Genomic DNA, 23,304 nt, shown 5'->3' with positions numbered 1-23,304 from the left:
CCTAATTTGAAGCCGTCTTTTGTCTCGAGATCATATGATTGACATTGGATGCCATAGCGCCTGAATTCCATGCTTTAAACAAACGATATTTTGCTAAGAATTGAAATTCCCAGTTAAATAGTATGAATTTGAGAGTTATTAGAACCTTGGAGCAACAGATGTTGGTTTCTCGAAGAGCGCAACCTGCCTTATAGAGAAAGAAGATTTTCCCGGTGGATATAGCGCAATATGGTTTTGCATATTGTGAACGTCGAAGATTTATCGAAACTTCTATCACCGACAATGGGTGCAATTACCATGGCTAATTACGGCCGAAGCCCCGCTCCCCGAAAAATAAATCCCTTTTGGCTGTGATCTGGTTTCGTGAGTGGAAAGGTGGAAAAGTGAAAAAGTGGAAAAGCGTAAGAGCGTAGAACAGTTGGTTGCCAAGGCCGACGGCCCACGGCGGTGTAAACTTGTTCGCCAGTAATTAGATACACTCCCGATTAGCATATGCATACAGTACGTACATTTATATATGTATCTCTCTTAGCGTAACTCTTAACTCTTTCTATTTGATCACGCCCCCGCCACACCCCCACCAACGCCCCCGCCCTTGTCAGCTGTTCTAGTTCTACGATCTTCGATCAACTGGCGACGAAAACCTACAAACTGAGCACTAATTCCCCGATAAGATCCGTTTGTTTGTTTACAAGCCACTTGGCGCAGTTAAAGATACAGCCAGAGATACATAAATAGGTGGTATAAACAGGTACAGGTAGCCCCCGCTAATTGGCAGGCGTCGTTTATTTTGTCTTTGTATTAGACACTTTGAGTGTTAATTGCCAAACTATACACACTTTTGGGTGGCATTCAACGATACCAAGTGGCTCAAATCAATGAATTTGCAATTTGCTGAATTAAAAATAGGTCTTCAAGGACCGCAAAAAATGGCAACGGACAATTTCCCACGCAACAAGATGGTCTGCAATGGATTTTTACCACCGCAATTACGCGTCACTATCGATTGTGCTGTTAAATAATAAATTGTGGCGGTGGGTGTCTTGGGCCAACTTGTTTAGCCCCAAGTTGGCTATATCCTACTGTAGCATTTGCATTATGGCCAACGATGACTGTATCTTACAGATGTACAGATATAGCTACAGTTAGCGACTAACTGTTATGCAAAGACTGGGAAAAAGGTGAAGCTAAAACTGTGCGAAAGTGTGAATGTTATGCGAAGACGTTAAGGGGGTAAGGGAAAGGGACGGTGCTTGAGGGGGTGAAAGAGATGGCTTTACGACCTCTTGTTGGCAGCTTCTTTTACGTTTTAGTGCCCATATTCTGGTCGAAATGACAGGGAATTACCTCAGGTAAAAAAGAATGGGTATTCCGTTTCTTTTTGATTTATTTTTTGATTCCGGAATTCCTCTCCTTGCTGACGCTGTGCTGTTCTTATTGGAGATTCTGTACGGTTGAGTTGTTGTTGCACCGGCAAAAAAGCACGTCAAAAAAACACTTGGTGTGACTAATCCTGTAGGTTTCTCTCTTTTTGTATACTTTTTACTTTCGTGCGATTAACAAATAACTAGAAGTGTGTTTAAAAAAAAAAGACGATCGTCGCTGACTGTTGTCGCTTGGATGGTTTGGTAGATATTGGTAGGTTCTTTTTCACGGAGCGTCGGCACGTTGCAATCGATCGAGCACCAAAATCAGACTGAAGTTTCCAATCAGAATCAAAGCCGCCTAAAGTGGCCGCTGCCGCTTAAACGTCGACGGCGACGCCGGCAGCGAGCCGAGATATGACCGAATACGAAAAAGCGACGAATACGAAGATGACGCGACCGCCCAACCGCACAGTGGGGCAAATCAGGCGGGCTGGCAGGCGAAATGCTATAATCTCTATATTCAGCAGTCACCAAACCAGCAATTACCAACTCATAGCTTGGTGAAAAATTATCGTATCATGGATTGTAATACCTTCTGCAACTCGGCTCATTAAATACAAACAGCTAGTTTCATAAGCTAGTTAAAAAATTTTAGAAAATTTTTTTATTATTTTTAAAGGGGTTACTCCATAAAAATTGACAAAATCTATCAAAAAAATGCAATTTTATATTGTATTGTAGACTTTTAGACGTAATTAAATGTAATTACATTGCAACAATTTTGAGGTATGCCATATGGAAATCGGACTAAAATCAGCAAAGTTATGACATCCAGAAGATGCGTCTTGGGTCACAATCTTGAAAATTAAACATTTTGAAAAATGTTGAAATTTCAAACCGAAAAGTGCCTCTTTTCTTATTGGTTTATGGGAAATTTACAGTTGTTGGCCCTCTTACGTTCCTTTTGTAAAAATGTAAGTAGAATTTGCTCCAAACATTGCTCATCCGTTGCGATTGCATTGAAACGTGTTCAATTTCGGACTTTTGTGCAAAGAATCCGTGTCCGTGCGGATCGACAATAATAAATCACTCGTTCGTCGGCCGGAGGTGGGTGTCATTGTTGCAATATGTTAATAAACACCTTTAGCCCAACCATGTGTGTGTGTGGCTGGCTCAAAACTATTTTCAGCATTTTTGGAAAACACTCGAGCTGCTGGCGCCCACCATTCCCACTGAATCGCTATGATTTGTATTTGTACAATTTCCAACGGGCCCCAAAAATTACTCATCGACGTTGGCGCAGACGTTGCGCAGACGCAGACAGAGATAGAGACAGAGACGCAGACGTCGTGACTAGACGGTCGTTCTAATTTGCCGCACTGTCCACCGGTCGGTCCGCCATTTGTGGCCCACTGTCCACAGCGATCAGTGACCATTGGCCACTTGCTGCATTTGGCCATTTGCCATACGCGGGTGTTTTATTTATGTTTTTTACATTACTTTTTTTTTGTTACTCCATGTGTGCCAATTCACTGATTTATTCAACAGTCGACGGCTGGCGACCCACGCGATTTTTTGACTCGCGCCTGTAACGAATCGAATTGACTCGAATCGAACTCGAACTCGGGGACTCGAAGCTGAATTGAATCGCCTCATGGCCAAGAAACTCAGATCGTGGCCAACCAACGCCGCTTTCTGGGGTTTCGTTTCATACTGAGATTCTGAGATCTGAGCGCCCAGGGATGCACACACTATCCTGAAGATTTTAATATGCGAACTTTATTAGCACTCGATTCGTTTGAATAAATATTTATGAATTTATAGCAAATACTGTGTTTGCAGGAGCTTTGCTCGTTAAATTCAAATAAATTTCATTTGATTAGATAAGAAAGTGTTTATAAATTGGCGAAAATTTGATAAAATTTTCTGAGAAATCATCGTGCGCTATTGATTGCTATTCTCAATGACATTTCAGGTGTTGTCTTTACACCTCTGAAATTTGTTATCTCCACGAAAGACAGACACCATTTAATTAATTTATACAGCATTGTAAACGGACATATTAATGTGAGTTAAATTAATGTTATTTGATTAAACAAGTGACTGCTGACGCTGACAAGCTGATATTACATTTTAGCAATACCAAAGATGATAGAGCAAAAGAAATGACCATCCCTGGTTAAGGAGGAAGGAGCATAGATAGCTGGCTTGACACAAGGGGGGAGGGGGGTATGGAGGCCATCAGCGGTCAGCGGGCTCAGAGGCCAAAGCTGAAATTGATTCATGGCCAATGAGTCATCATCGCAGGCTTTTTATCAGCGTCCGTCGCAGTTGCAGCGCAGTCGCACAGCCTCCCAATTTGTCTCTTTCCCTCTCGCTCTCTCTCTCTCTCTCGCTCTCTGGTTCTATCTCTCCCTCTCCATATATGATGCCACCTTTCTTTCTCTTTCTCTGTTTCTCAACACCGACTGCGTGGGCTATCGCTCGTCTGCTGCTGCTTCTTCTTTCGCCTGGTCTGTTATTGTCTTATACCCTCTATAAAGGTATGATATAATGGTCAAACACGCAGGATCATACACGGTATTATTAAGCATATAATAACATTATGATCTGAAAACTTTAGTGGCCAAAGAATGTGTTTAGTTCGAGGTTCCTAACCATATGCAATCAAACGTGTTCTTAAACTCTCTGTTTTTCCTATTGCTTGTTTTCATGGAAAGTTTTTTCACTTTAAAATTTAATTTAATATTATTATACTTTTTGTTTAAAAAGTAATCCATGTTTCGCTTGAGAAACTAGTCCATCTTTCTCTCAACTGCTATTTCCCACTTATGCAGATGGATGGATCATCATTTATTTGGACAGATCCCCGATGCGACGTCGTCATCGTTTTTCCATTGACTCTTCTAACGACTTTTTAACGATTATTGCGAATGTCTGTGCCAAGTCAGCGACTAGCGGCCCACGCGGCCAAGTGAGCTACAGTGAGCAACCCCATAGATGACCCAATTTGGCCAGGTTGAACTGGGTTGGGTTTAGACTCGGACTGACTAACCGAGTGAGTGAGTGAGTGAATCTCTGGCCATGGATGGTCTGGATCGCTTCTGGCCAGTTCTCGAAATTATCGTCTGGGGAAAAAAGCAGGGCTTTAAAGGCAATGCCATTGGCCATTGGCCATTGGCATTGAGCTGGGAACGGGGACACGAGTCCGTCAAAGAGGCAATGAACAGGCATACAATCGAGCTGCAATACAGCTTATTTTTATTGATTTTAATGCCGCAAGAGGACCACACTAGCACTAGCTAAGAACATTCCCCAAAATACATACCATTTTCCTCAGCAATTCCTCGTTTTGAATATCACCCAGATCGCATTCCACCTCCATGGCAGGGATGGCTGAAAAGTAGACGCAAACAAATACAAATAAATATAATTATATTAGCAGATAGTACAGATCGGACATAGGATTAATACCCATAGAAGCTGGCCAAAGATTGTTCGTTTTAGCTGATGATGCAATTATTTCGCTGCACATTTCTCATGTTGATTTATTTGATTTGATGATTATAATTTGTCGCTACCGCCCGGGGCACGGCAAGTTTACCGAGCAATATCGGTTGCCATCGATCATGAGCAGTGTTATGGGTGATCACTGCGGACGAGGCGAGCCAGAATCGGAATCGCATAGAATAGCCCAGAATCGGTCAGAGTCACTGTGACATTTCCCCCGTAAATGGCCAACTTCAAACATGGACAGCAGCTGCACATATACATGTACATTTAATACAAAACTAGAAACGCCAAACGAAAAACAAATAACAAAAAAAAACAAAAACAGTCAAGTGCATCCACCATTGCACGCAACAAAACTGAAGTTTCTAAGTAGTCTGCATATTCTAAGCCCTCCACTCAGATTTCAACTCATAATAAATAAATACGAATAACTAAATCTACTACCAACTAAATCTTAAAAATTTAATTTACATATTTTAAATAGTTAAACAAGTACATTTTCTTGCTGTGCATTCGAGTTGCAAGCTTGATTAGCGCGGCCGCAACATTTTGGCTTCGCTTTTGGTTAGCATCAACGGGCTCGGTCAATTGGCAGTCCATTGAAAGGGGCGTGGGGATGGGGGGTTTGCGGCATTGCCGGGAAAAAGCTCGGGCAAAAGCCAAACAAGTTCAAAACCACAATTGGGCAAACAGAGCCCCATTGAGTCGAGCAATTGAACTTGAAAACTGAGCCAGCATGAAAGAGAGCACCTTGCGCGATCGGTGGGGATTTTGGTCAAGTTAGCCACCTCCTCTGCTCAAATATGTCGGAATGCATTTAACTGATTGATCCAGTGGGTGCACACAATATAAATTTCTTTATACATATATATAAAAAAAAAGTTGGATTTCAAAAACTACAGCAATTGCTAGCCTATGTTAGCCTATAATCCAAATCCGCCCCATTTACGATAACAATTTAAATACAACACAAATCAAAGCCTTTCGGACGTCAGACGAACAACCATTTAACGCGTTTATGGGTCATCCATCAAAACAGTGGTCCAATAAAGACATGTCTGCCGGACCAAAAGATACACTTTTTATCACGATCCGTGTGTCGCCGTACCTTATGCAAATCGCGTGGGTTGGCGTGTGGCCAATGCCCTACGAATGCCGATTGGCGATCTCATAAAATTCATGAATTACCAAAACGGCAAAACGAAACCGTCATATTTAGCTGTTGGCCAATTAAAAACCGTTTTATTATCGAAAATCACTCGGTTATTTTGGTAAGTCAAGATTTATGGCTAATAAAATGGGCATAGATGCAAATTCAAAGCAAAGCCATACAAATGGCAGCATGACATTATAATTAAAAAGAATAACCCTAAGCCACTTACAGTTTCTTTGAAATTAAATTACGTATAATTAAATTATTAAGCCCTTCTTAATCAGTGTCATGCAGGCATAATAATGTGTTGCGATGCCGCTAGGTGGCGCCAGGCGGCAGGTAAACCGCAGAAATCACCGCAAAACTGTTAGAATTCCTCCCCAACATTGTAGTCAATCTTGGGCCTCTGTTGCCCAGTATATATATGTGTATATATATATATATATATAGATTAGGAATCGCATAGAATAGCCCAGAATCGGTCAGAGTCACTGTGACATTTCCCCCGTAAATGGCCAACTTCAAACATGGACAGCAGCTGCACATATACATGTACATTTAATACAAAACTAGAAACGCCAAACGAAAAACAAATAACAAAAAAAAACAAAAACAGTCAAGTGCATCCACCATTGCACGCAACAAAACTGAAGTTTCTAAGTAGTCTGCATATTCTAAGCCCTCCACTCAGATTTCAACTCATAATAAATAAATACGAATAACTAAATCTACTACCAACTAAATCTTAAAAATTTAATTTACATATTTTAAATAGTTAAACAAGTACATTTTCTTGCTGTGCATTCGAGTTGCAAGCTTGATTAGCGCGGCCGCAACATTTTGGCTTCGCTTTTGGTTAGCATCAACGGGCTCGGTCAATTGGCAGTCCATTGAAAGGGGCGTGGGGATGGGGGGTTTGCGGCATTGCCGGGAAAAAGCTCGGGCAAAAGCCAAACAAGTTCAAAACCACAATTGGGCAAACAGAGCCCCATTGAGTCGAGCAATTGAACTTGAAAACTGAGCCAGCATGAAAGAGAGCACCTTGCGCGATCGGTGGGGATTTTGGTCAAGTTAGCCACCTCCTCTGCTCAAATATGTCGGAATGCATTTAACTGATTGATCCAGTGGGTGCACACAATATAAATTTCTTTATACATATATATAAAAAAAAAGTTGGATTTCAAAAACTACAGCAATTGCTAGCCTATGTTAGCCTATAATCCAAATCCGCCCCATTTACGATAACAATTTAAATACAACACAAATCAAAGCCTTTCGGACGTCAGACGAACAACCATTTAACGCGTTTATGGGTCATCCATCAAAACAGTGGTCCAATAAAGACATGTCTGCCGGACCAAAAGATACACTTTTTATCACGATCCGTGTGTCGCCGTACCTTATGCAAATCGCGTGGGTTGGCGTGTGGCCAATGCCCTACGAATGCCGATTGGCGATCTCATAAAATTCATGAATTACCAAAACGGCAAAACGAAACCGTCATATTTAGCTGTTGGCCAATTAAAAACCGTTTTATTATCGAAAATCACTCGGTTATTTTGGTAAGTCAAGATTTATGGCTAATAAAATGGGCATAGATGCAAATTCAAAGCAAAGCCATACAAATGGCAGCATGACATTATAATTAAAAAGAATAACCCTAAGCCACTTACAGTTTCTTTGAAATTAAATTACGTATAATTAAATTATTAAGCCCTTCTTAATCAGTGTCATGCAGGCATAATAATGTGTTGCGATGCCGCTAGGTGGCGCCAGGCGGCAGGTAAACCGCAGAAATCACCGCAAAACTGTTAGAATTCCTCCCCAACATTGTAGTCAATCTTGGGCCTCTGTTGCCCAGTATATATATGTGTATATATATATATATATATAGATTAGATATTTATATATGTGTATACATGTACCAAGTCAGTACTACTTGTGCAATTGTACTCACCTGTTGCTGCTGCTGTTTTTTAAGTTTATTATCAGAGAAAGACGTCGACTTGGAGGCCTTTGTAATTTTAGACGACGCGACAACGAGCAGCAACGTTTGTGTATTTTCGTGTACTTGGCAATTATTTAAACAGTAAATAGTTTAATTTACGGAAAGATCAAGTTGCGGCTGCCTCACCGGCGAAAAGTTGTCAGCGACTTGCGCGCGGTTAAAAACGCGGGCGCTGACTTTTTTTTCAAATCTGCCGATTGTTTGATTGATTTGCGGTTTATTTGTTGAACGTTGCGACTAATAACTCAAATACGTTTGGTTTAAAACAAATATACTTATTTCAACAAAAGTAAAACACGAAGAGCAGTGTCCTGCCACAAAAAAAAAAAAATCGTTAACACTTTGAAAAGCGTTCGTTTTGGAACGCAACAGCGATTGAGTTCGAAGTAGGGTTTGTGCGGCAAGCCAAGGGAGGCGGAGGGCTGAGGGGCGTGGCGAATGATGCGGCTGGCACGAGTGGAGGCTCTTGACTGATTGCAAGCCGCTGTTGTTGCCGCATTTAGGCGCTGGCTCTCGCGGCCGCCCAAAAACGCTGGCGTCGACGCCACTGCCACTGCAACGCTCTCTACACTTAAGGAAAATGGTAATACGAATTACGATAACTAGGAAGTACACGTATACCCAAAGAAAAGGGCAAGATAACTCTGAAACTGGGCTTTAAGCGCGTCTTAGTAAATGCAGAGCATAATCAGAGAACTGCAATAGTGGCATTTTTTGCCACCCTACTCACCCCTTTCCTCAAGCTCTTTCCACGTCAGAGCTCACAGCTGGTTGTAGCACTTCCTCCAGTAGGTCGAAATCACATTATTGGTATCCTCTGCTGCCACATAAAATCACTGTACCACTCACTCACAATTAGTATTTAAAAAAAAAACTTCAAAAAAGTTGTTTGCTTATGTAGGACTTTTGAGAAGCGCAGAGAAGGGCGCATATATTTCGGAATTATTTAGTATTATTTAGTATTAAGTATTTAGTATTATTTAGTATTTAGTGTTTAGTGTTTAGTACTATTTAAGGTGTTTCTCCGAGTGCATATACATATCTCTCTCCGTCAGCTGATCCTGAGAGATAAGGAAAGTGAGAGCGAGCGAGAGAGCCAAAGACAGAACTTGATAATCCCAGCTCATTTGCATGACTAATGACCACTGGGTGTGCAAGTGGGAGGGGTATAGTGGAAAGACAGGAACCAGAATCCAAAAAAAAACAAAAAAAGGGAAAGAACATAAACAGGAACAAAGTCAATGGCTGCCAAACCCATTGCATATTTTTCTTATGAGAGTTTGCCATGGCAATCCAATACGAATTTCTTGTGCAAATTTGACTTTTTTTATCACGTTATCAAGTTGGCTTGTAAAACTCAAGACTTTAGTGGGTTTTGGGTTATAGGTAGCACAGAATTAGCCAAAGTAATAGCTTTTTTTATTATTAAAGCTGAGTAAGCAGAGATATCGGTATATCTGATGGTAAAAGTAGAATAAAGGATAATGGTGTTTTCTTCTAGAAGGAAATGGAAATAAAACTGGAACAAGAGGGACAGATCGGATGGCCTTATGCCAGTGTCTATCACAAAAAATTAAAATGGTCAGGACGAGGCTGAGGCCCAAAAAAACAAAAAACAACAACAAAAAAATAACAAAAAGGCGAATGTCACAGGGTCAGTGGAGCAGGCTTTTTTATTTTGGCCAAAACCACCTTATTAGCAATCTCATCATCATCGATACGCACTTGTTGTCACCTCTCTCTTTCCCCGGCACACGTTTCACATATATCGGTCTCTGTCTGCCGGGTTGAATGCGTGTGTTGAATGTCAACGATCAGCGATCATTGCCAGTCGCATAAAATCGCATGCAATGCTGTAAATTCTAGGAAAACATTTGCTTATGCAAGTGGCACAAGGAAAACAGCCGCATCAGCAGGAGCAGCAGTTTTCAGATCTCTACTTTATGATATTTCAATTTCCTAAGATCTGTTCTTAGTGTCTTATGTGTTACACTAATGAAGGTTTCCTAAAGCACAACATGCAATAGACCCAAAGCAACAGCAATCTAAACATTTTGAGTTGCAGCAGGATCCTTTCACATCGCAATCGTGGCCAAATGCTGCTAATGCCAAACTAACGCCTTGCAACAAGAACAGCTGCGGCCGAAAGAAGAGCGCCCTTGGAGGTGCAGTGAAAGCCGCTCTGGGCCACGTTTTATTGGCCACTTTTGGACACTGTCCTTGCGCCTGCCTGACGTCAGCACGTAGGCAATTGAAGAGGCGACTTGGCGAGTTGGCGACAACACACGTCTTCAACTTGTTGCCACTGCGCCTTAAATGGCCCGGAGCAACTTAACCAACATCGCCAACATCACGCACTCGGTGCACAGCACCGCACAATGACAAAAAATGCATCTGATTTGTTGTCTTTTATTAATTTATTTTAAGTGATTCACGGCGGCGACTGAAATCGAAAACCGAAAACTGAAAACAGCCAAACGGCAATCGTAAGTGAAAACGAACCTTGGAAGTACCAAAAATGTCAACTGATTGATTTGAATTGCACTGCACTGCATTGGTAAGAAACAGGCGATGCAACAACATACATACATAGTTTGCAATCAGCATGGAATAATAGAGTGAATAATATAACTTAAAAGAACCCAAGTGAATGATTTCAATTGAACATGAATGGAGTTACTTTATTAGAACTATATATAAATGTACTGTATATATGTATATACGTAATATATGGTGTGGAATTTGTTGTTGTGGAATAATCGCAATGAACTCTAATAACTAATCAGTGCTAAATACAACTTAGTAAAATCATATCATATCAAATATGGTGGCGCGAACAAGAGCCGCTAGCTGTCCGTACGATCTCTACATACTATATGCTATATATGCTATATATTGGCGATGTATACGATAGTTCGATGTTCGATGATATCAATATGAAAGCAACAATTCATCAAATGTGTGCAAGGGATTCGATTAAAAAAAATTATTGTTATGTCTATGTTTAAAATATGTTTGTGTATATGTATGTATGTATGTGCGTAATGGAATATCTGGCTGAGTTAAAACTATGCTTCCTACATGCTCTTTTTTTAGTAATGGATAATTCAAATTAAAATCACATCAAATTCGCTGAATGGAAGAGATTAAATGGCCAAGACAAGTCTTTCGAATTTACCCAACTCCATCTCCGCTCTCAAAACACTATTATTCCTATAGCATTCTACGATCTAAAGAAGGTCTACAACATAGAGCTGGCAAAAGAGATGTATTCGAAACCGAGAGAGATGGAGATGGAGAGCTGGGCGATGGTTATAGTTGTCTATATCAACAATATACATATCCTATTAATGGGAGCGCTACGGTTTTGGCACACAGCTTACACTCGTTTGTTTGAGGGATGGCGTGGCGTGGCGTGTCTTGAATCAAATCAGGAATCAAGAATCAAAAATCAAGAATCAAGAATCAGGATTCAGGTTAATGATAATAATGCCTAATACTAGTAGGTGTCTTGGGTCAAGATTCTCTTGGGAACTACAACTACATGCTAACTAACTTATTGGGTAAGTGCGTACAAATACGAATTGGAAGAGCGGAAAGGAAGCTACAATTGCAATTGTGGTTTGCTGTTGTTTAGGGTTCGAGCAGCTCGAACGCTATTACAATATATCTATAAAAAAAATATATCATAGTAAACGAGGATTGCACACACACTGAGATTATGTAGAAAGTAACTTATCGACAAATGGAAGAGAATGATCGAGGTGAGGGTTTCGGTTATCATGGAAGCTTCGGTGGGTGGTGGGTGGTTGGTTGTTGACGGTTCTACTGGATGGAAACGGGACTTCCTTAATCCGTCACGCCCAGGTGCACCAGCTGCTGCATGGTTCGCTGCAGATATGTGGGATCCGGAAACATATTGAACTGCGTCTTGTGATCCACACTGTTCCAGATCACCACATCCTCGCGTCCGGTGGTTACCGATCGTCCGATCGAGAATAGCAGCCGACGGTCGAAGGCAATCTTAAGGAAGCGCAGCACCTTTCGCCCCAGCGGGCAATCCGGCAAGTAGCAGATCCGCGGGAATCCCACGGCAAAGAAGGCACGACCTGGATGCGGATGCTCCTCTGTCTGTAGGCCCGATGCAATGCTGTAATGCAAAAGAGCGATTATAAGTGATTGCTCAGAGGCCACATGCAATCACACTTACTCGTAGACAATCTGTATGGTGTTCTGACCCTCGTGTCCTGGCAGATTCTTGCTGATAATGCTCCATGACATGCTGCCTATGGGCTGATTGCCCACCTTCTCCCCGTAAACGATTCCGCATACTGGGCACTCGATGAAGAGGTTCTACGGCGAAGAATTATTGTAAGCTTTCTCTTTCTAATTGACATCGTATTTTCCGCTCACCTTGTTCATTTCGTTTTGCTGGGCAATTATCATCCCGTTGAGGCACTGCAAATGCATGAGATGCTGGCAGCGACTCAGCGAAATGGCCGGATTCTGGGCGGAGTGCACCAGCTCCTCCATGCACATGGGACACGGTTGGGCATTGGGCCACAGCGGTGGCTCCACCACCTTCACAAATCGCGATATCATATCGCTGGCCGGGTCCACGCCCACAATCGAACCGGCGATTGATTGCTGCTGCTGCTGCTGCGCCTGTTGTTGCTGCTGCATCTGCAGCTGTTGCTGCTGTTGTTGCTGCTGCTGTTGCTGTCGCGGATGCAGTGGCAATGGCGGCGGCACCGGTGCTCTTTCGCCCAGCGACGATGGCGGCAGCGAGGGCACAAAAACCTCATCGCTTCCGAGCGAGCAGTCTAGCAGATCATTGACCGAAATGGCAAAGTTCCTGCTGCGCAGACTCTCCTTGCTCTCGTGGCTGAGGTAAGTGGACACGGTGTCCACACTGGGTCTCCGCCGATGCGATTTCACACTGTTCGTATCCGTGTCCGAGGTTCGCGTCCTCGATCTCGAGCGATGCGAGCCCATCCGGCTGCTCCTTTGCGACTGCAGCGATCCCTCCGAGCAGCGACTATGATGACTGTTCATCGAGGCAGTCAGCATGTTCTTGGCGTGCGAGAAGTGGGCATGCGACAGGTGATTGGCATGGTGCAGGGATGCCGATGAGGAGGACGAACTGGCACTGGTCGCCGTCGCCATGTTCGAGTGCTTGGTGCTGCTGCTGAAGATGTTTAGGTTGTTGAGAATCTGGCGCAGATTGGTGGTCGAGATCTCGCTGTGCTTCTTGGGCGGCTTCCTGGGCGCCGTCTGATGATGGATTTGATGGTGCTGCAGCTGATGTTGCTGTTGCTGGTGATGATGTTGCTGCTGCTGTTGCTGATGCTGCTGATGCTGCTGGTGCTGCTGCTGCTGCACTTGATGGCTGGTGGGCAGTGGATGTTGCTGCCTGGTCATTGGCACTCTGTGCAGACTCTTGGTGTCGCCCAGTTTGGGCAGTGTGTTGTACTGGCTGCTCGCGCTGGCGGAATTCGACTTGAGTTGGTTGGCCTGCTGCGGCGTCAGCTTCACCAAGGGATACGGCGCCTGCTGGGTTCGCCGGATGCTGCGCATGGGTCCGCTGGGTTGGCGCAGCTGGGTGAGATTGCAAAAGTTGATGGTGTAGGGCAGGCCGATGTGGGTGTTGCACAGGTCCAAGGTTTGTTCGCCCTGCGAGGGAGTAGAAATATGTTTAGTTCGAATCTGTGCTTGACGTTATAGTATGCAGTTGCAGTTGGAATTAATGCGGATAAAAGAAATCTTGAAGATATAAAAAAGCCCCTAAAAAGTGGATTATATTATCATAACTCAGCCAAATCTCCAGCGGCTGCTTTTGCTAGTCTTTATTTTTAAAGCAGAAAGATTCTGTATTCAAAATTTTACAAAAGTGAAAAAAAAAAATTTTTTTTTAATTTTTTACAATTTTGATAATGACACCCCTTGCAAAAAATTAAAATTTGAAAAATTTTAAATTTCACTTAAATAAAAATATTTAAATGCACATTTGTTTGTGTGAAAATCTAGAAACCAGAAAGGTGCAATATTATCATCTACTACGTTTTTTGGCTGAGATATGAACTGTGGAACTGTGGGAAATGTGTAATATTAAACACCAATGTACACTTCGCCGAATTATGCATCCTTCGCGAATTGTTGAGCATCTCAAAAGACAAACACACACAGTCTTTAAAGATTCCTGATGGACTCAACTGGCGGGATTTCTTGAGCAAATTAAAATTCCAACTGGACTGCGAATAGGAAAACTGTCACTGGGCAACTGGCACTTACTCTCGCCCAGGCGTCCTCGATGATGCACTGGACGTGCATGTTGTAGGGCCGCCAGTCGTTGTTGCTATCGGCACTGCCGCCCGACCACTCCCACTTGGTGCCCTTGCCCGCCGGCGAGCTGGGGGCGTAGAACATGCGGCGCACGCCGATGGTCAGCAGACCGGAGCCGGCCGTCTCGGCCTCCGATTCCTGGGTCATGGTGCGGACGTTGACGTAGTACTGCTCCAGGCTGGGATCCGCATCGCTTAGCATGACGCGCGTCAGTTTCTTGGCGTGGGCGCGTTCCAGGTGCTGCGACACCGCCGGGGAATAGGGCAGCCATTTGCCGCCACGCGACTCGAACTCCCACACGCAGACGGCGTGGGCGTGGTTCACGGGCGGACCACCGGATCCGGCGGTGGACATTGGCATGGTGGCACAACTGAAGGCGCTGTTTCCACCGCCATCGGAAACGACGGATCCGGATGCCGCACTTCCGGCGCTGCTGGCCATTGCTTGGAATTGGTCCGTTATCCCTGGCGTAAGTCCATTGCCATTTCCATACCCATTTCCATATCCAACTCCTCCTGCACTCACTTCTCTCTCCTTCTCTCTATGGCGCTGTCTCGCTCGCTCGCGAAGATGGGCACAAAATAAACAAAGAAATTAAAAATGGTGGCCCCGCTGCCAGCGTTAGTTAGCCCTGATTTTCCCTGGCTTCCATTTTCCCGTTCTTTTCGTTTTGGTTCTCAAGTCACTCGGTTTAGTTAACGTGCGGCTCAAGAATTCGCGTTTGACGGTAAAAACGGTTTTTCTAGCATTTAGCGCAAGCGCAGGCAGGAAATTTATTTTTTTTTGGGCAGCGAGTTGGTGAGAGACAACAGCGGAAAATGGCTAAATATAGACAGGTGAAAATACCGCACTGCATATGCAGCCACCAGTTGGATTCGGTAGTTTCAGGGATGGCTTGACTGGTTTCTAGCTAGAAGTAGCTATTCTTTCCATATATTTAATCCTTGTCTTGCACTTCAATAGAAATATATGCTATGTTTAGTGATTATGTTTGAGTTTATTTATAAATGTATAATTTAATTCCGTATTCTACTACTTATTAGGTTAATGTTATGTAATGTTAGTACCGCAAAAATAACCTTTAAACTGGAAAGGATTTAAATTAATATTTACTTTAATATTTGTTATTGCATTTGTTATATTTTGGAAAATTATAGCTACTTTTTTCCAACGATTCGACTTTCAGCACTGGCTGTTTCAAGTACTTCTTGCTTTTTGGTATTTTCTTGAATGATTTTCAGTAATTTCAACTCGGTCACTTTGAAAAAAATTGTAACTTCCCCAAAAAGGAGCATGTCTCAGCTTCGACGATCACTCAAGCGGCTTATGTCCACGATAAGTTGGAATGATCGAAATATAATTTTCAATTTAATCGAATGGTATCTGGCAACATGTTCTGACTTCATATTCAGTGTTGACATATTCTTAAAAGTTCTGTGTGAAAAACATTCTTTCTAAAAGACCAGTTTTTTTATTAAACGGTTGATAAATAGAAAAATGGAGAGAGTCTCTGCTAAGTATAAGCATGGCTTCGCACCGCGATAAATCGGTATTAGTGGCCTATTTTGGCGTTTTGGTGGAATCGTCGCATGGCCACCTCGAATCGATTCGATTTCAAACACTGAAACTGCCACTTCCTTTCTTTTTCGTTCCACGTTTCCGGTGAGTGCATGTGCCTAGCGAGCGGTCTTGAATTTTGTGCTAAAAACTATTCTTTTATTTACTTGCAGCGAGTATTTCGATACGTTCGTGGTCGTGCTTATCACAGGTAAAGCCCACAATTCCAGAGATTCTCCAAAAACTATTGCGACCGGCGAAAATGTGTGTGAAAACGAATTTTTTTTTTGTGTTATATATTTTTTTTTCTGTGGGCTCCAAGGCCGGATTCAAATGTGCCACTTGAAACAAAGTGTAAACAACACATGGAGTACATTAAATACTTCGAAACCCTTTTTTTGTTAGTGAAATTGCAAAATTCCAACCAATTGGAACAAAAATGTGCGTTGCGGCATGTTTTTGTGCAGGTGTATGTGTGTGTGTGTGTACGTGTGTGTAGAAGTGTTGATAAAAACCTTGAAAATCGCTAAAACAACCAAAATGAAAGTAAAACGGCTCCTATTTAATAAAACGGACTAGATTTATTCAAAAAGCAGCGGAAATGCGTGTTGTTTACACCCATTTAGCACACACACGCACATTCACACACACACAAGCAACATGGTTTTTTTTTTCGTACTTACAATTTCATGCACGTGTTTTGCTGGTCGCTAAAGTTTTGCGTGTTTTCTTGTTACTTTACGAAGTTTAAAACATATTAACGTTTGGATTCTATTTTAGCAACTGCTTATTTCGGTAGCAAAACTTAAAACCGCTTGAAAATGGTTGTCAAGAAGGTGAGTTGTTGCTGCTCCAGCTGCTTTGTTGTCGATTAACTAACCAAATCCCTGCTTCGATTACAGCCCAGGCCAAAGAAGAAGCCAGTGACCAAGAAGGTGGCTCCCGCTCCTCTGGCTGTGAAGAAGCCCGTGGTCAAGAAGGTCGTCAACCAGCTGTTCGAGAAGCGTCCCAAGAACTTCGGAATCGGTGAGTAGTGTGGATATATATGAATATTACAGGGTTTCCTCTTTTGAGAAACAGAAAGAAACATCATTTGCTCAATTTGCATTTAGTAATCGCCATTATACGCTCACCTTTCAGGCCAGAATGTGCAGCCCAAGCGCGATCTGTCCCGTTTCGTTCGCTGGCCCAAATACATCCGGGTGCAGCGGCAGAAGGCTGTGCTCCAGAAGCGCCTGAAGGTCCCACCGCCAATCCACCAGTTCAGCCAGACTCTGGACAAGACCACCGCTGTGAAACTGTTCAAGCTGCTGGAGAAGTACCGTCCCGAGTCGCCGCTGGCCAAGAAGCTGCGCTTGAAGAAGATCGCTGAGGCCAAGGCCAAGGGCAAGGATGTCGAGCCCAAGAAGAAGCCCAGCTACGTGTCCGCCGGTACCAACACCGTCACCAAGCTGATCGAGCAGAAGAAGGCTCAACTGGTGGTCATTGCCCACGATGTTGATCCTCTTGAGGTGAGTGTCTTTACTTTACTCTTGCAAGAATTGCAAGTACATATGGTTCTCAATCTCGTTGCGATGATGAAAAAATTTCTTCAACTCAAGGCATCTCGCTCCCGGCTAGCAGGTAAATCCTGCTCCCAGGTGTAGTGGGTCGCTGCCATGTAGAAATTTGACTCCTGACGCCGTAATTCCTTGAAATCTTACTTGATATTTGGCTTAGTTGACGTTAGTTGACAACAATAGCTAGCAAACCAATGCCAAACGATGAAGTTTCAATTGAAAGAATTACAATACCACGACCACGTGGTCATCAACGACAACCAAATGACGCTACTCTATTTCTCTATTTGCAGCTGGTGCTCTTCCTGCCCGCCCTCTGCCGCAAGATGGGCGTGCCCTACTGCATTGTGAAGGGCAAGGCTCGTCTGGGTCGCCTGGTGCGTCGCAAGACCTGCACCACCCTCGCCCTGACCACCGTCGACAACAACGACAAGGCCAACTTCGGCAAGGTCCTGGAGGCCGTCAAGACCAACTTCAACGAGCGCCACGAGGAGATCCGTCGTCACTGGGGCGGTGGCATCCTCGGCTCCAAGAGTCTGGCCCGCATCTCCAAACTGGAGCGCGCCAAGGCACGCGAGCTTGCCCAGAAGCAGGGTTGATGATGTTCAAGCCGATGAAGCCGATCCGATGGTGGAGACTTTTTTAGTACACATGGATGAAATTAGTTGGGCCTTGCCCACTGAATTTGATAACTAATAAACGTTTAAGTGTACAATTTTTTTTTGTTTTTTTGTAATCTAAGTGTGTGTACGTGAGAGTGCTTTCGGCTGAGCCGTTTTCGCATCGGCTTGGATTGAATAAATCTAAGATGTATCCATCCCCCAAGTCGCGCTTTGTTTTCCGATACTATTGGCGTTTCCGGAGCCAACAATTTCCGGTTCTTTGTCCCATTATTCTCTAAATTACGAAATAACCATACGTAGAACCGCGTATTTCAAACATTTAGCTAAGCAAAAACCAGAGAAAGTAATCGGCGTTTCAAAATTTAGTTTTCCAAGATTGTTTTTATTTTAGATCTATTGATGGCAAGGTTACGATTACTAAATTTTAGAGAGATCCGTCTTGATCCCCAGCTTGCTGCTCTGGATGGCCTCGTTCAGGATGCTGAGCACCATGTCCACGCGCTCCACGGTGGCGTTCTCGCCCATCAAGCCGATGCGGAAGACGTGCTCCACAGTGGGTCCCAAACCGCCGCTAATCTCAACGCTGTACCTGAAAACATAATGGATATGTTAATACACAGATACAGATATCTTCATTTAACAAGACAATAGTTCAATACACACTTGCGCATGGCGTACTCGGCCACCTTCTTCCAGTCGACGCCGAAGGGCACCTTAATCGTGTTTACCGTGGGCAGACGCTCGTCCTCCCGCGACACGAACATCTCCAGGCCCAGCTCCTCGATGCCCAGCTGCAACCGCTTGGAGCACTCCTGATGCCGTCGCACCACCGCCTTCAGGCCAACGGCACAAAAGTGGGCCAGTGCCTCACGCAGTCCGTACAGCAGGGTGGAGGATATGGTGTGATGGTAGATTCTGGGTGTGCCGTAGCAGCCCCAGTACTGACCAATCAGCAGAATGTCGAAGTAGTACACCTTCGGCTTGCTCTTTCGCTTTCGGATGCGCGTTAAAGCGCGTTTACTGAACGAAATGGGTGTGAGGCCGGCGGGACCGCCGAGGGATTTCTGGGAACCCGTGTACGCCACATCCACCTTCCACTCGTCCATGAGGAACTCGGTGCCGCCCAACGAGGCCACCGTGTCCACGATGAGGAAACAATCGTACTTGCGACACAGTTCGCCCAGCTCGCGGATATTCTGCTGGATAATTCCGGTGGAGGAGTCACCCTGGGCTATGAAGAACACCTTGGGGCGATGCGCCTCGAAGGCGAATGTGATCTCCTCGTGCGAGAGGGCACGGCCGAAACTGGCCTCCACATAGTGAACTACGGCGCCATAACGACGGGCCATGTCACCGGCACGATGGCCCCAAACGCCGGTGATGCCCATGAGCACCACATCGCCATCCTCGATCAGATTGCACAGGGCGGCCTCCATGCCCGAGTGGCCGGCTCCACTGATGCACATGGTGGCATCGTTGAGGGTCTGGAAGATGTACTTGATGCCCTCCTTCACCTCGTCCATGATCTGAGTATGCAGAGAAATGCAGATATATACAGAGATTAACATTCATTCGAATTTTCGAGGGTTAGCCCATTCCCAGTTTGTAGCTCAAGTAGCTCAATCCATCGATGGGATCTTTAATGTTAGATTGCTATAGCGTATAAGAGATGTGCTGGTTTCACTCGATTTGTAGCCCACAGATCTCTGACCCATCTCAGCAATTGTATCTCAATGTTTCTACTCGCTTCCGATAAGGTACAGTGCGGCCCATAAGTATAAGGTCCGAACCCAATTTGAGGATTAAGGGTGCATCTTGCTTGCAGTTTTGAAGTACTTGTAGTATAGTATAGTAAAAGGGCTATTATACCTGCAGGCACTCGGGATGCATGTGGCCCAGCACCGGATTGCTCATGGCCTCCAGGACGCGATGGGAGCAGTTGGAGGGTCCGGGGCCCATCAGCGTCTTGCTGGGCACATAGAGCGGTCGCTTGAGCACAAGTGGCGGTGGCACCTCCATACTCTTTCGTTCTTCTGTTTACGTAACCAGACCAGATCTCAGATCGCCTTATGTTTATGGCCGCCTTATCGCCTAATCCGCTCTACACCGTACCAGGTGGGGTGGGTGTTACTGTTTTGCGTGTGTGTTGTGGTGATGGTTATGGGTTGTCTCTCGGTGGCTGGCCAAGATCTGACTGAAACGCTTGCCGGGCTGCTGGCCACTTTATAGGAATCGGGATCGCGGCTTATCGCCGTGAATTTCGCCGATGAACGCACTTGAACAAGTGGTAAATGATGCGCTCTCCCGGCTTATCAAGGCATCAAGATCGAGAGCAACTGCGTCGTTGGCGGCACAGAACAAAATTTTGATATTTTATTTAAGAATAATAGCTCTAAAGGCTGATACTACTTACTTTGGATGGGACAAAATTGAAAAGTTAGATCAAGTTTAAAGACATTACTTTTAAAGTTACTATATGCATATGCATGATTATCTTATTTATTTCATTGCTAATCGGTGGTAACTTCCGTTTATTTTCAGTGTGCTGGCGATTCTTTGATTGACCTTCTTTGATTCTTTGAGTGGCCTTCGGAAGGTTGGCGGACCAATATGCTTGTTGTGAAATACGAATACGAATGCGAATTCAACGAATTCACAAGTCGAACCTTGGAAGTGGGTGCGTATACGTAATATAGTCGCATCTTTTCTGATGCTGGAAGAATCTGCAGAGAGCAGAGATCAAGAATCTACATATTTCTTAGTTGTCGAATATACTCTCAAAATCTCAGCTCACTGATTATTTGATTGGTGGTTTGGTTGGGAAGCTAATCTTGATAGCAGGCCTCCCCGTCAGTTTTTCCATCAGAGATTCAAAGTGAAAATGGAAAACACATCGTTGACGGCAATGTTGTGACCAAGAGGTCAAACTCCAAAAATATTATTACCACTTTGCTTGTGGTGAAATGGGAATCAAAATAACAACAAAACCATAGATCTAAGAAAGTGATAAATAGTAAAACTAACAGGCCGCGACTTTGAAATAATCTGTGGTTCTCATTTAGTTAAGTTAGTTAGCTTAGCTAAATTGTTCGTTTGAGTAATGATTGATTTTCCAATACTTTAGGGACAGAAACATTTAAAAATCAGCTATTTTCAATGAAGAAGTATGTTCACAATTATAATATTGTTAAAACTATTAATCATAAACCAATATATAAATATAAATTGGTTTATGTTTAGGTTTCATATTTAGTTTCCCTAATATTTCGTTACTGAAACATTTAAAACTCATTTAATTGAATAAAAAAGAGAGTTTAAAATTATATTACTGTTGAAAATATCAATACTATTAATATATAAATAGGTTTATTTTATGGCTTTGCTTAAAGTTTCCCTAATATTTCGTTTCCATATATGGCTTAAGTATTTCCTATAAATATGATATATATAGTACTTCATTTTTCTCCAAGTGATGAAGACGTTTTTTCACTTTGGCACTTGGTCACACTTGATTTTTGGTCAAAACAAACTGCACAATAATTAATGTATTTAAACGCTTTTGATACGACTGCAAAAGTAGGCAAGATTCAGTTGCTATATGTATATAATTGATATATAGACAGCATGGAAATCGGCAGCGATCAGTCCTATCAGGACTTCTTCGACAAGTTGCGTGGGTGAGTCTGATTCTGGACAGGATTAGGATGCAAGTGCTGCATATTAAGTAAATGCTTATACATATATACACTCCAGTGAATCGGCACCTCGAAACTTGCGTCAGATCTTCGAGGACGACGATCGTCCACTGGCGAACGAAACAACCAGTTTGCGTTACCAACCAGGTAGCTCCAAGAAATCGCAATCGCAGGCTGGCAAGCGACCGGCAATGAGCAGGAGTAGCACCCTGGAAACGGCCGCCTGGAACACGGTCATTGCCAAGGTGGTGCATGCGTATCAGAGCAGCGAGAATGTGGGACGCGTTGGTCTGGCCCTCTCGATTCTGGGCGAGATGGAGGCCAGCAAGCTGATTGTCTACAGGAGCAAGAGCCAGGTGCTGACCACGCTGCAATTGACGCCGCGTGGCGGCAAGGTGATATTGCGGGAATCCTATTTGCAGTTCTACGATGACGAGCAGTGCTGCTGGAGCCTGCGATTTGACAAGGAAACGGATCAGCAGGAATTCGTAACGTTTATGCGCAAAAAGCAACTGCCAGTGGAGCACTTTCCCAGCGAGGTTTCCAGCTCCTCCAGCTCGGCATCGCCTTCCTGCGAGGACTTATCCAAGTCCCAGGTTAAAACTACGGTCACAAAGGCGACGGCCAATCCCCCACAGCCGCAACCACGTTCCCGCGTGGCGCTGCCAACGCTGGAGAAGCCGGATGACGTGGAACCCGTAGAGGAACCACCGCCTTCCAACGAAGATGTGATAGTCACGCCACTGCCCCGACCCATAGGCTCGTCAAATACCCAGAGGAAAACCAGTTCCAGTTCCAGTTCCAGTTCCCTGGCGGTGGCCACCTCTGAACCTCTGAGCAGCGATACTCCGTTGGCTGTGACGACGCTGGACAAATATCTAAACGAACAGCGAGCCTCGGGTGTGTTGATGGAGCACAAGATGGACGCCATTCTGCAGGCCATGAATCGCATGGGTGGCGGCAAGTCGAGTGTGCCCCTAGAGAAGTCAAGTGATCCGCTGCTGGAACGCGACAGCGAGGACGAAATGTTGGAACTGGAGCAGAAGCTGCTCAACTTCAAGCGGGAGAATCGTGCCCTCATGCGAAACCTCAAAGCGCGCGAGCAGGCGCTGGAGGATCTACGCTGCTCCGCGTGCGCTCTATGCGAGGAGCTGCTGGTCCAGAATAGCGATCTCAAGGAGCAGAATGCCCAGCTATTGGCCAGCAAGCATATTTCTGATGCAGGCACAGCTTCCCCTGCCAGTTGTCGCAGCTGCGAGCAGTCTTCCCGGCAAATAGCCAAAATGCAGCGACAAATTGCCGCCCTGCATGAAGCACTGCGAATCTTTCAGAAGTCGGGCGACTCCCAGTCGGGTCGCTTATAGTGCCTATTGTAAGCGTATATGTTCTGTATTACTCGTACTATCGAAAAATGTATTAAATCGTTTGTTAGGTCTCGTAACATATCCATAAATACAAGCCACACACTACCAGCTCTCTTCTAAAGT

The 23,304-nt window shown here is 44.2% G+C and overlaps 6 protein-coding genes across 24 annotated transcripts in view; 3 read left to right on the top strand and 3 right to left on the bottom strand.

The window, feature by feature from the left end:
* LOC6524042 (microtubule-associated protein futsch) overlaps positions 1-8,491 on the bottom strand; it is a 40,679-nt gene extending 32,188 nt beyond the window's left edge. For 3 of the 19 annotated variants that reach the window (XM_043206839.1, XM_043206840.1, XM_043206838.1), the window contains exons 1-2: positions 7,991-8,338; positions 4,696-4,763 (exon numbers count right to left, since the gene is read on the bottom strand). In XM_043206839.1, coding sequence (XP_043062774.1) covers positions 4,696-4,752 — 57 coding nt within the window. In that variant the 5' untranslated portion in view covers positions 4,753-4,763; positions 7,991-8,338. Of the gene's footprint in view, positions 1-1,347; positions 1,703-4,695; positions 4,764-7,990 lie in introns of those variants that run through there. The other 16 variants (XM_039376238.1, XM_039376241.1, XM_039376249.1 and 13 more) reach the window with 12 other exon arrangements.
* Positions 8,492-10,695: 2,204 nt separating this feature from the next.
* On the bottom strand, positions 10,696-15,202 carry LOC6524041 (protein deltex). Its single transcript, XM_002099874.4, has 4 exons — positions 14,333-15,202; positions 12,455-13,714; positions 12,252-12,394; positions 10,696-12,191 (listed from the first exon to the last, which is right to left on the bottom strand). The coding sequence occupies exons 1-4, from the start codon at positions 14,822-14,824 to the stop codon at positions 11,891-11,893; spliced, it is 2,196 nt and encodes a 731-aa protein (XP_002099910.1). The 5' UTR covers positions 14,825-15,202; the 3' UTR covers positions 10,696-11,890.
* Positions 15,203-16,026: 824 nt separating this feature from the next.
* On the top strand, positions 16,027-18,214 carry LOC6524039 (60S ribosomal protein L7a). Its single transcript, XM_015189953.2, has 6 exons — positions 16,027-16,045; positions 16,114-16,151; positions 16,721-16,776; positions 16,843-16,966; positions 17,081-17,451; positions 17,793-18,214. The coding sequence occupies exons 3-6, from the start codon at positions 16,762-16,764 to the stop codon at positions 18,096-18,098; spliced, it is 816 nt and encodes a 271-aa protein (XP_015045439.1). The 5' UTR covers positions 16,027-16,045; positions 16,114-16,151; positions 16,721-16,761; the 3' UTR covers positions 18,099-18,214.
* A 269-nt stretch (positions 18,215-18,483) lies between these two features.
* On the bottom strand, positions 18,484-20,327 carry LOC6524038 (alanine--glyoxylate aminotransferase). The gene is made up of 3 exons (XM_002099872.2): positions 19,992-20,327; positions 18,786-19,648; positions 18,484-18,711 (listed from the first exon to the last, which is right to left on the bottom strand). Exons 1-3 carry the CDS (start codon positions 20,139-20,141, stop codon positions 18,540-18,542), a joined length of 1,185 nt encoding a protein of 394 aa, XP_002099908.1. The 5' UTR covers positions 20,142-20,327; the 3' UTR covers positions 18,484-18,539.
* Positions 20,328-20,680: 353 nt separating this feature from the next.
* Positions 20,681-23,304, top strand: part of LOC6524034 — a 60,605-nt gene continuing 57,981 nt past the window's right edge. The window contains exon 1 of the mRNA XM_039376291.1: positions 20,681-20,799. The gene's annotated coding sequence lies outside the window, so the exon portion shown is untranslated. The remainder of the gene's footprint in view (positions 20,800-23,304) is intronic.
* LOC6524037 lies at positions 21,615-23,302 on the top strand. Its single transcript, XM_002099871.4, has 2 exons — positions 21,615-21,799; positions 21,876-23,302. Exons 1-2 carry the CDS (start codon positions 21,747-21,749, stop codon positions 23,179-23,181), a joined length of 1,359 nt encoding a protein of 452 aa, XP_002099907.1. The 5' UTR covers positions 21,615-21,746; the 3' UTR covers positions 23,182-23,302.

The sequence above is a fragment of the Drosophila yakuba genome, chromosome X, assembly GCF_016746365.2.
Source record: "Drosophila yakuba strain Tai18E2 chromosome X, Prin_Dyak_Tai18E2_2.1, whole genome shotgun sequence".
Lineage (NCBI taxonomy): Eukaryota > Metazoa > Arthropoda > Insecta > Diptera > Drosophilidae > Drosophila > Drosophila yakuba.
The sequence above is the reverse complement of the archived record's forward strand: the minus strand, read 5'-3'. Positions and strand labels throughout refer to the sequence as shown.

Bases quoted from the DNA above. Each gene is read 5' to 3' on its own strand.
- LOC6524041 (XM_002099874.4), bottom strand. From the start codon at position 14,824: ATGGCCAGCAGCGCCGGAAGTGCGGCATCCGGATCCGTCGTTTCCGAT. The intron at 12,395-12,454 runs GTGAGCGGAAAA...TCTTCGCCGTAG, and splicing joins AGCAAAACGAAATGAACAAG to AACCTCTTCATCGAGTGCCC. The intron at 12,192-12,251 runs GTAAGTGTGATT...TTTGCATTACAG, and splicing joins ACCATACAGATTGTCTACGA to CATTGCATCGGGCCTACAGA.
- LOC6524039 (XM_015189953.2), top strand. The intron at 16,967-17,080 runs GTGAGTAGTGTG...CTCACCTTTCAG, and splicing joins TCCCAAGAACTTCGGAATCG to GCCAGAATGTGCAGCCCAAG. The intron at 17,452-17,792 runs GTGAGTGTCTTT...CTCTATTTGCAG, and splicing joins ACGATGTTGATCCTCTTGAG to CTGGTGCTCTTCCTGCCCGC.
- LOC6524038 (XM_002099872.2), bottom strand. From the start codon at position 20,141: ATGGAGGTGCCACCGCCACTTGTGCTCAAGCGACCGCTCTATGTGCCC. The intron at 19,649-19,991 runs GTATAATAGCCC...CTGCATACTCAG, and splicing joins TGCATCCCGAGTGCCTGCAG to ATCATGGACGAGGTGAAGGA. The intron at 18,712-18,785 runs GTGTGTATTGAA...TTATGTTTTCAG, and splicing joins GCCGAGTACGCCATGCGCAA to GTACAGCGTTGAGATTAGCG.
- LOC6524037 (XM_002099871.4), top strand. From the start codon at position 21,747: ATGGAAATCGGCAGCGATCAGTCCTATCAGGACTTCTTCGACAAGTTG. The intron at 21,800-21,875 runs GTGAGTCTGATT...TATACACTCCAG, and splicing joins TTCTTCGACAAGTTGCGTGG to TGAATCGGCACCTCGAAACT.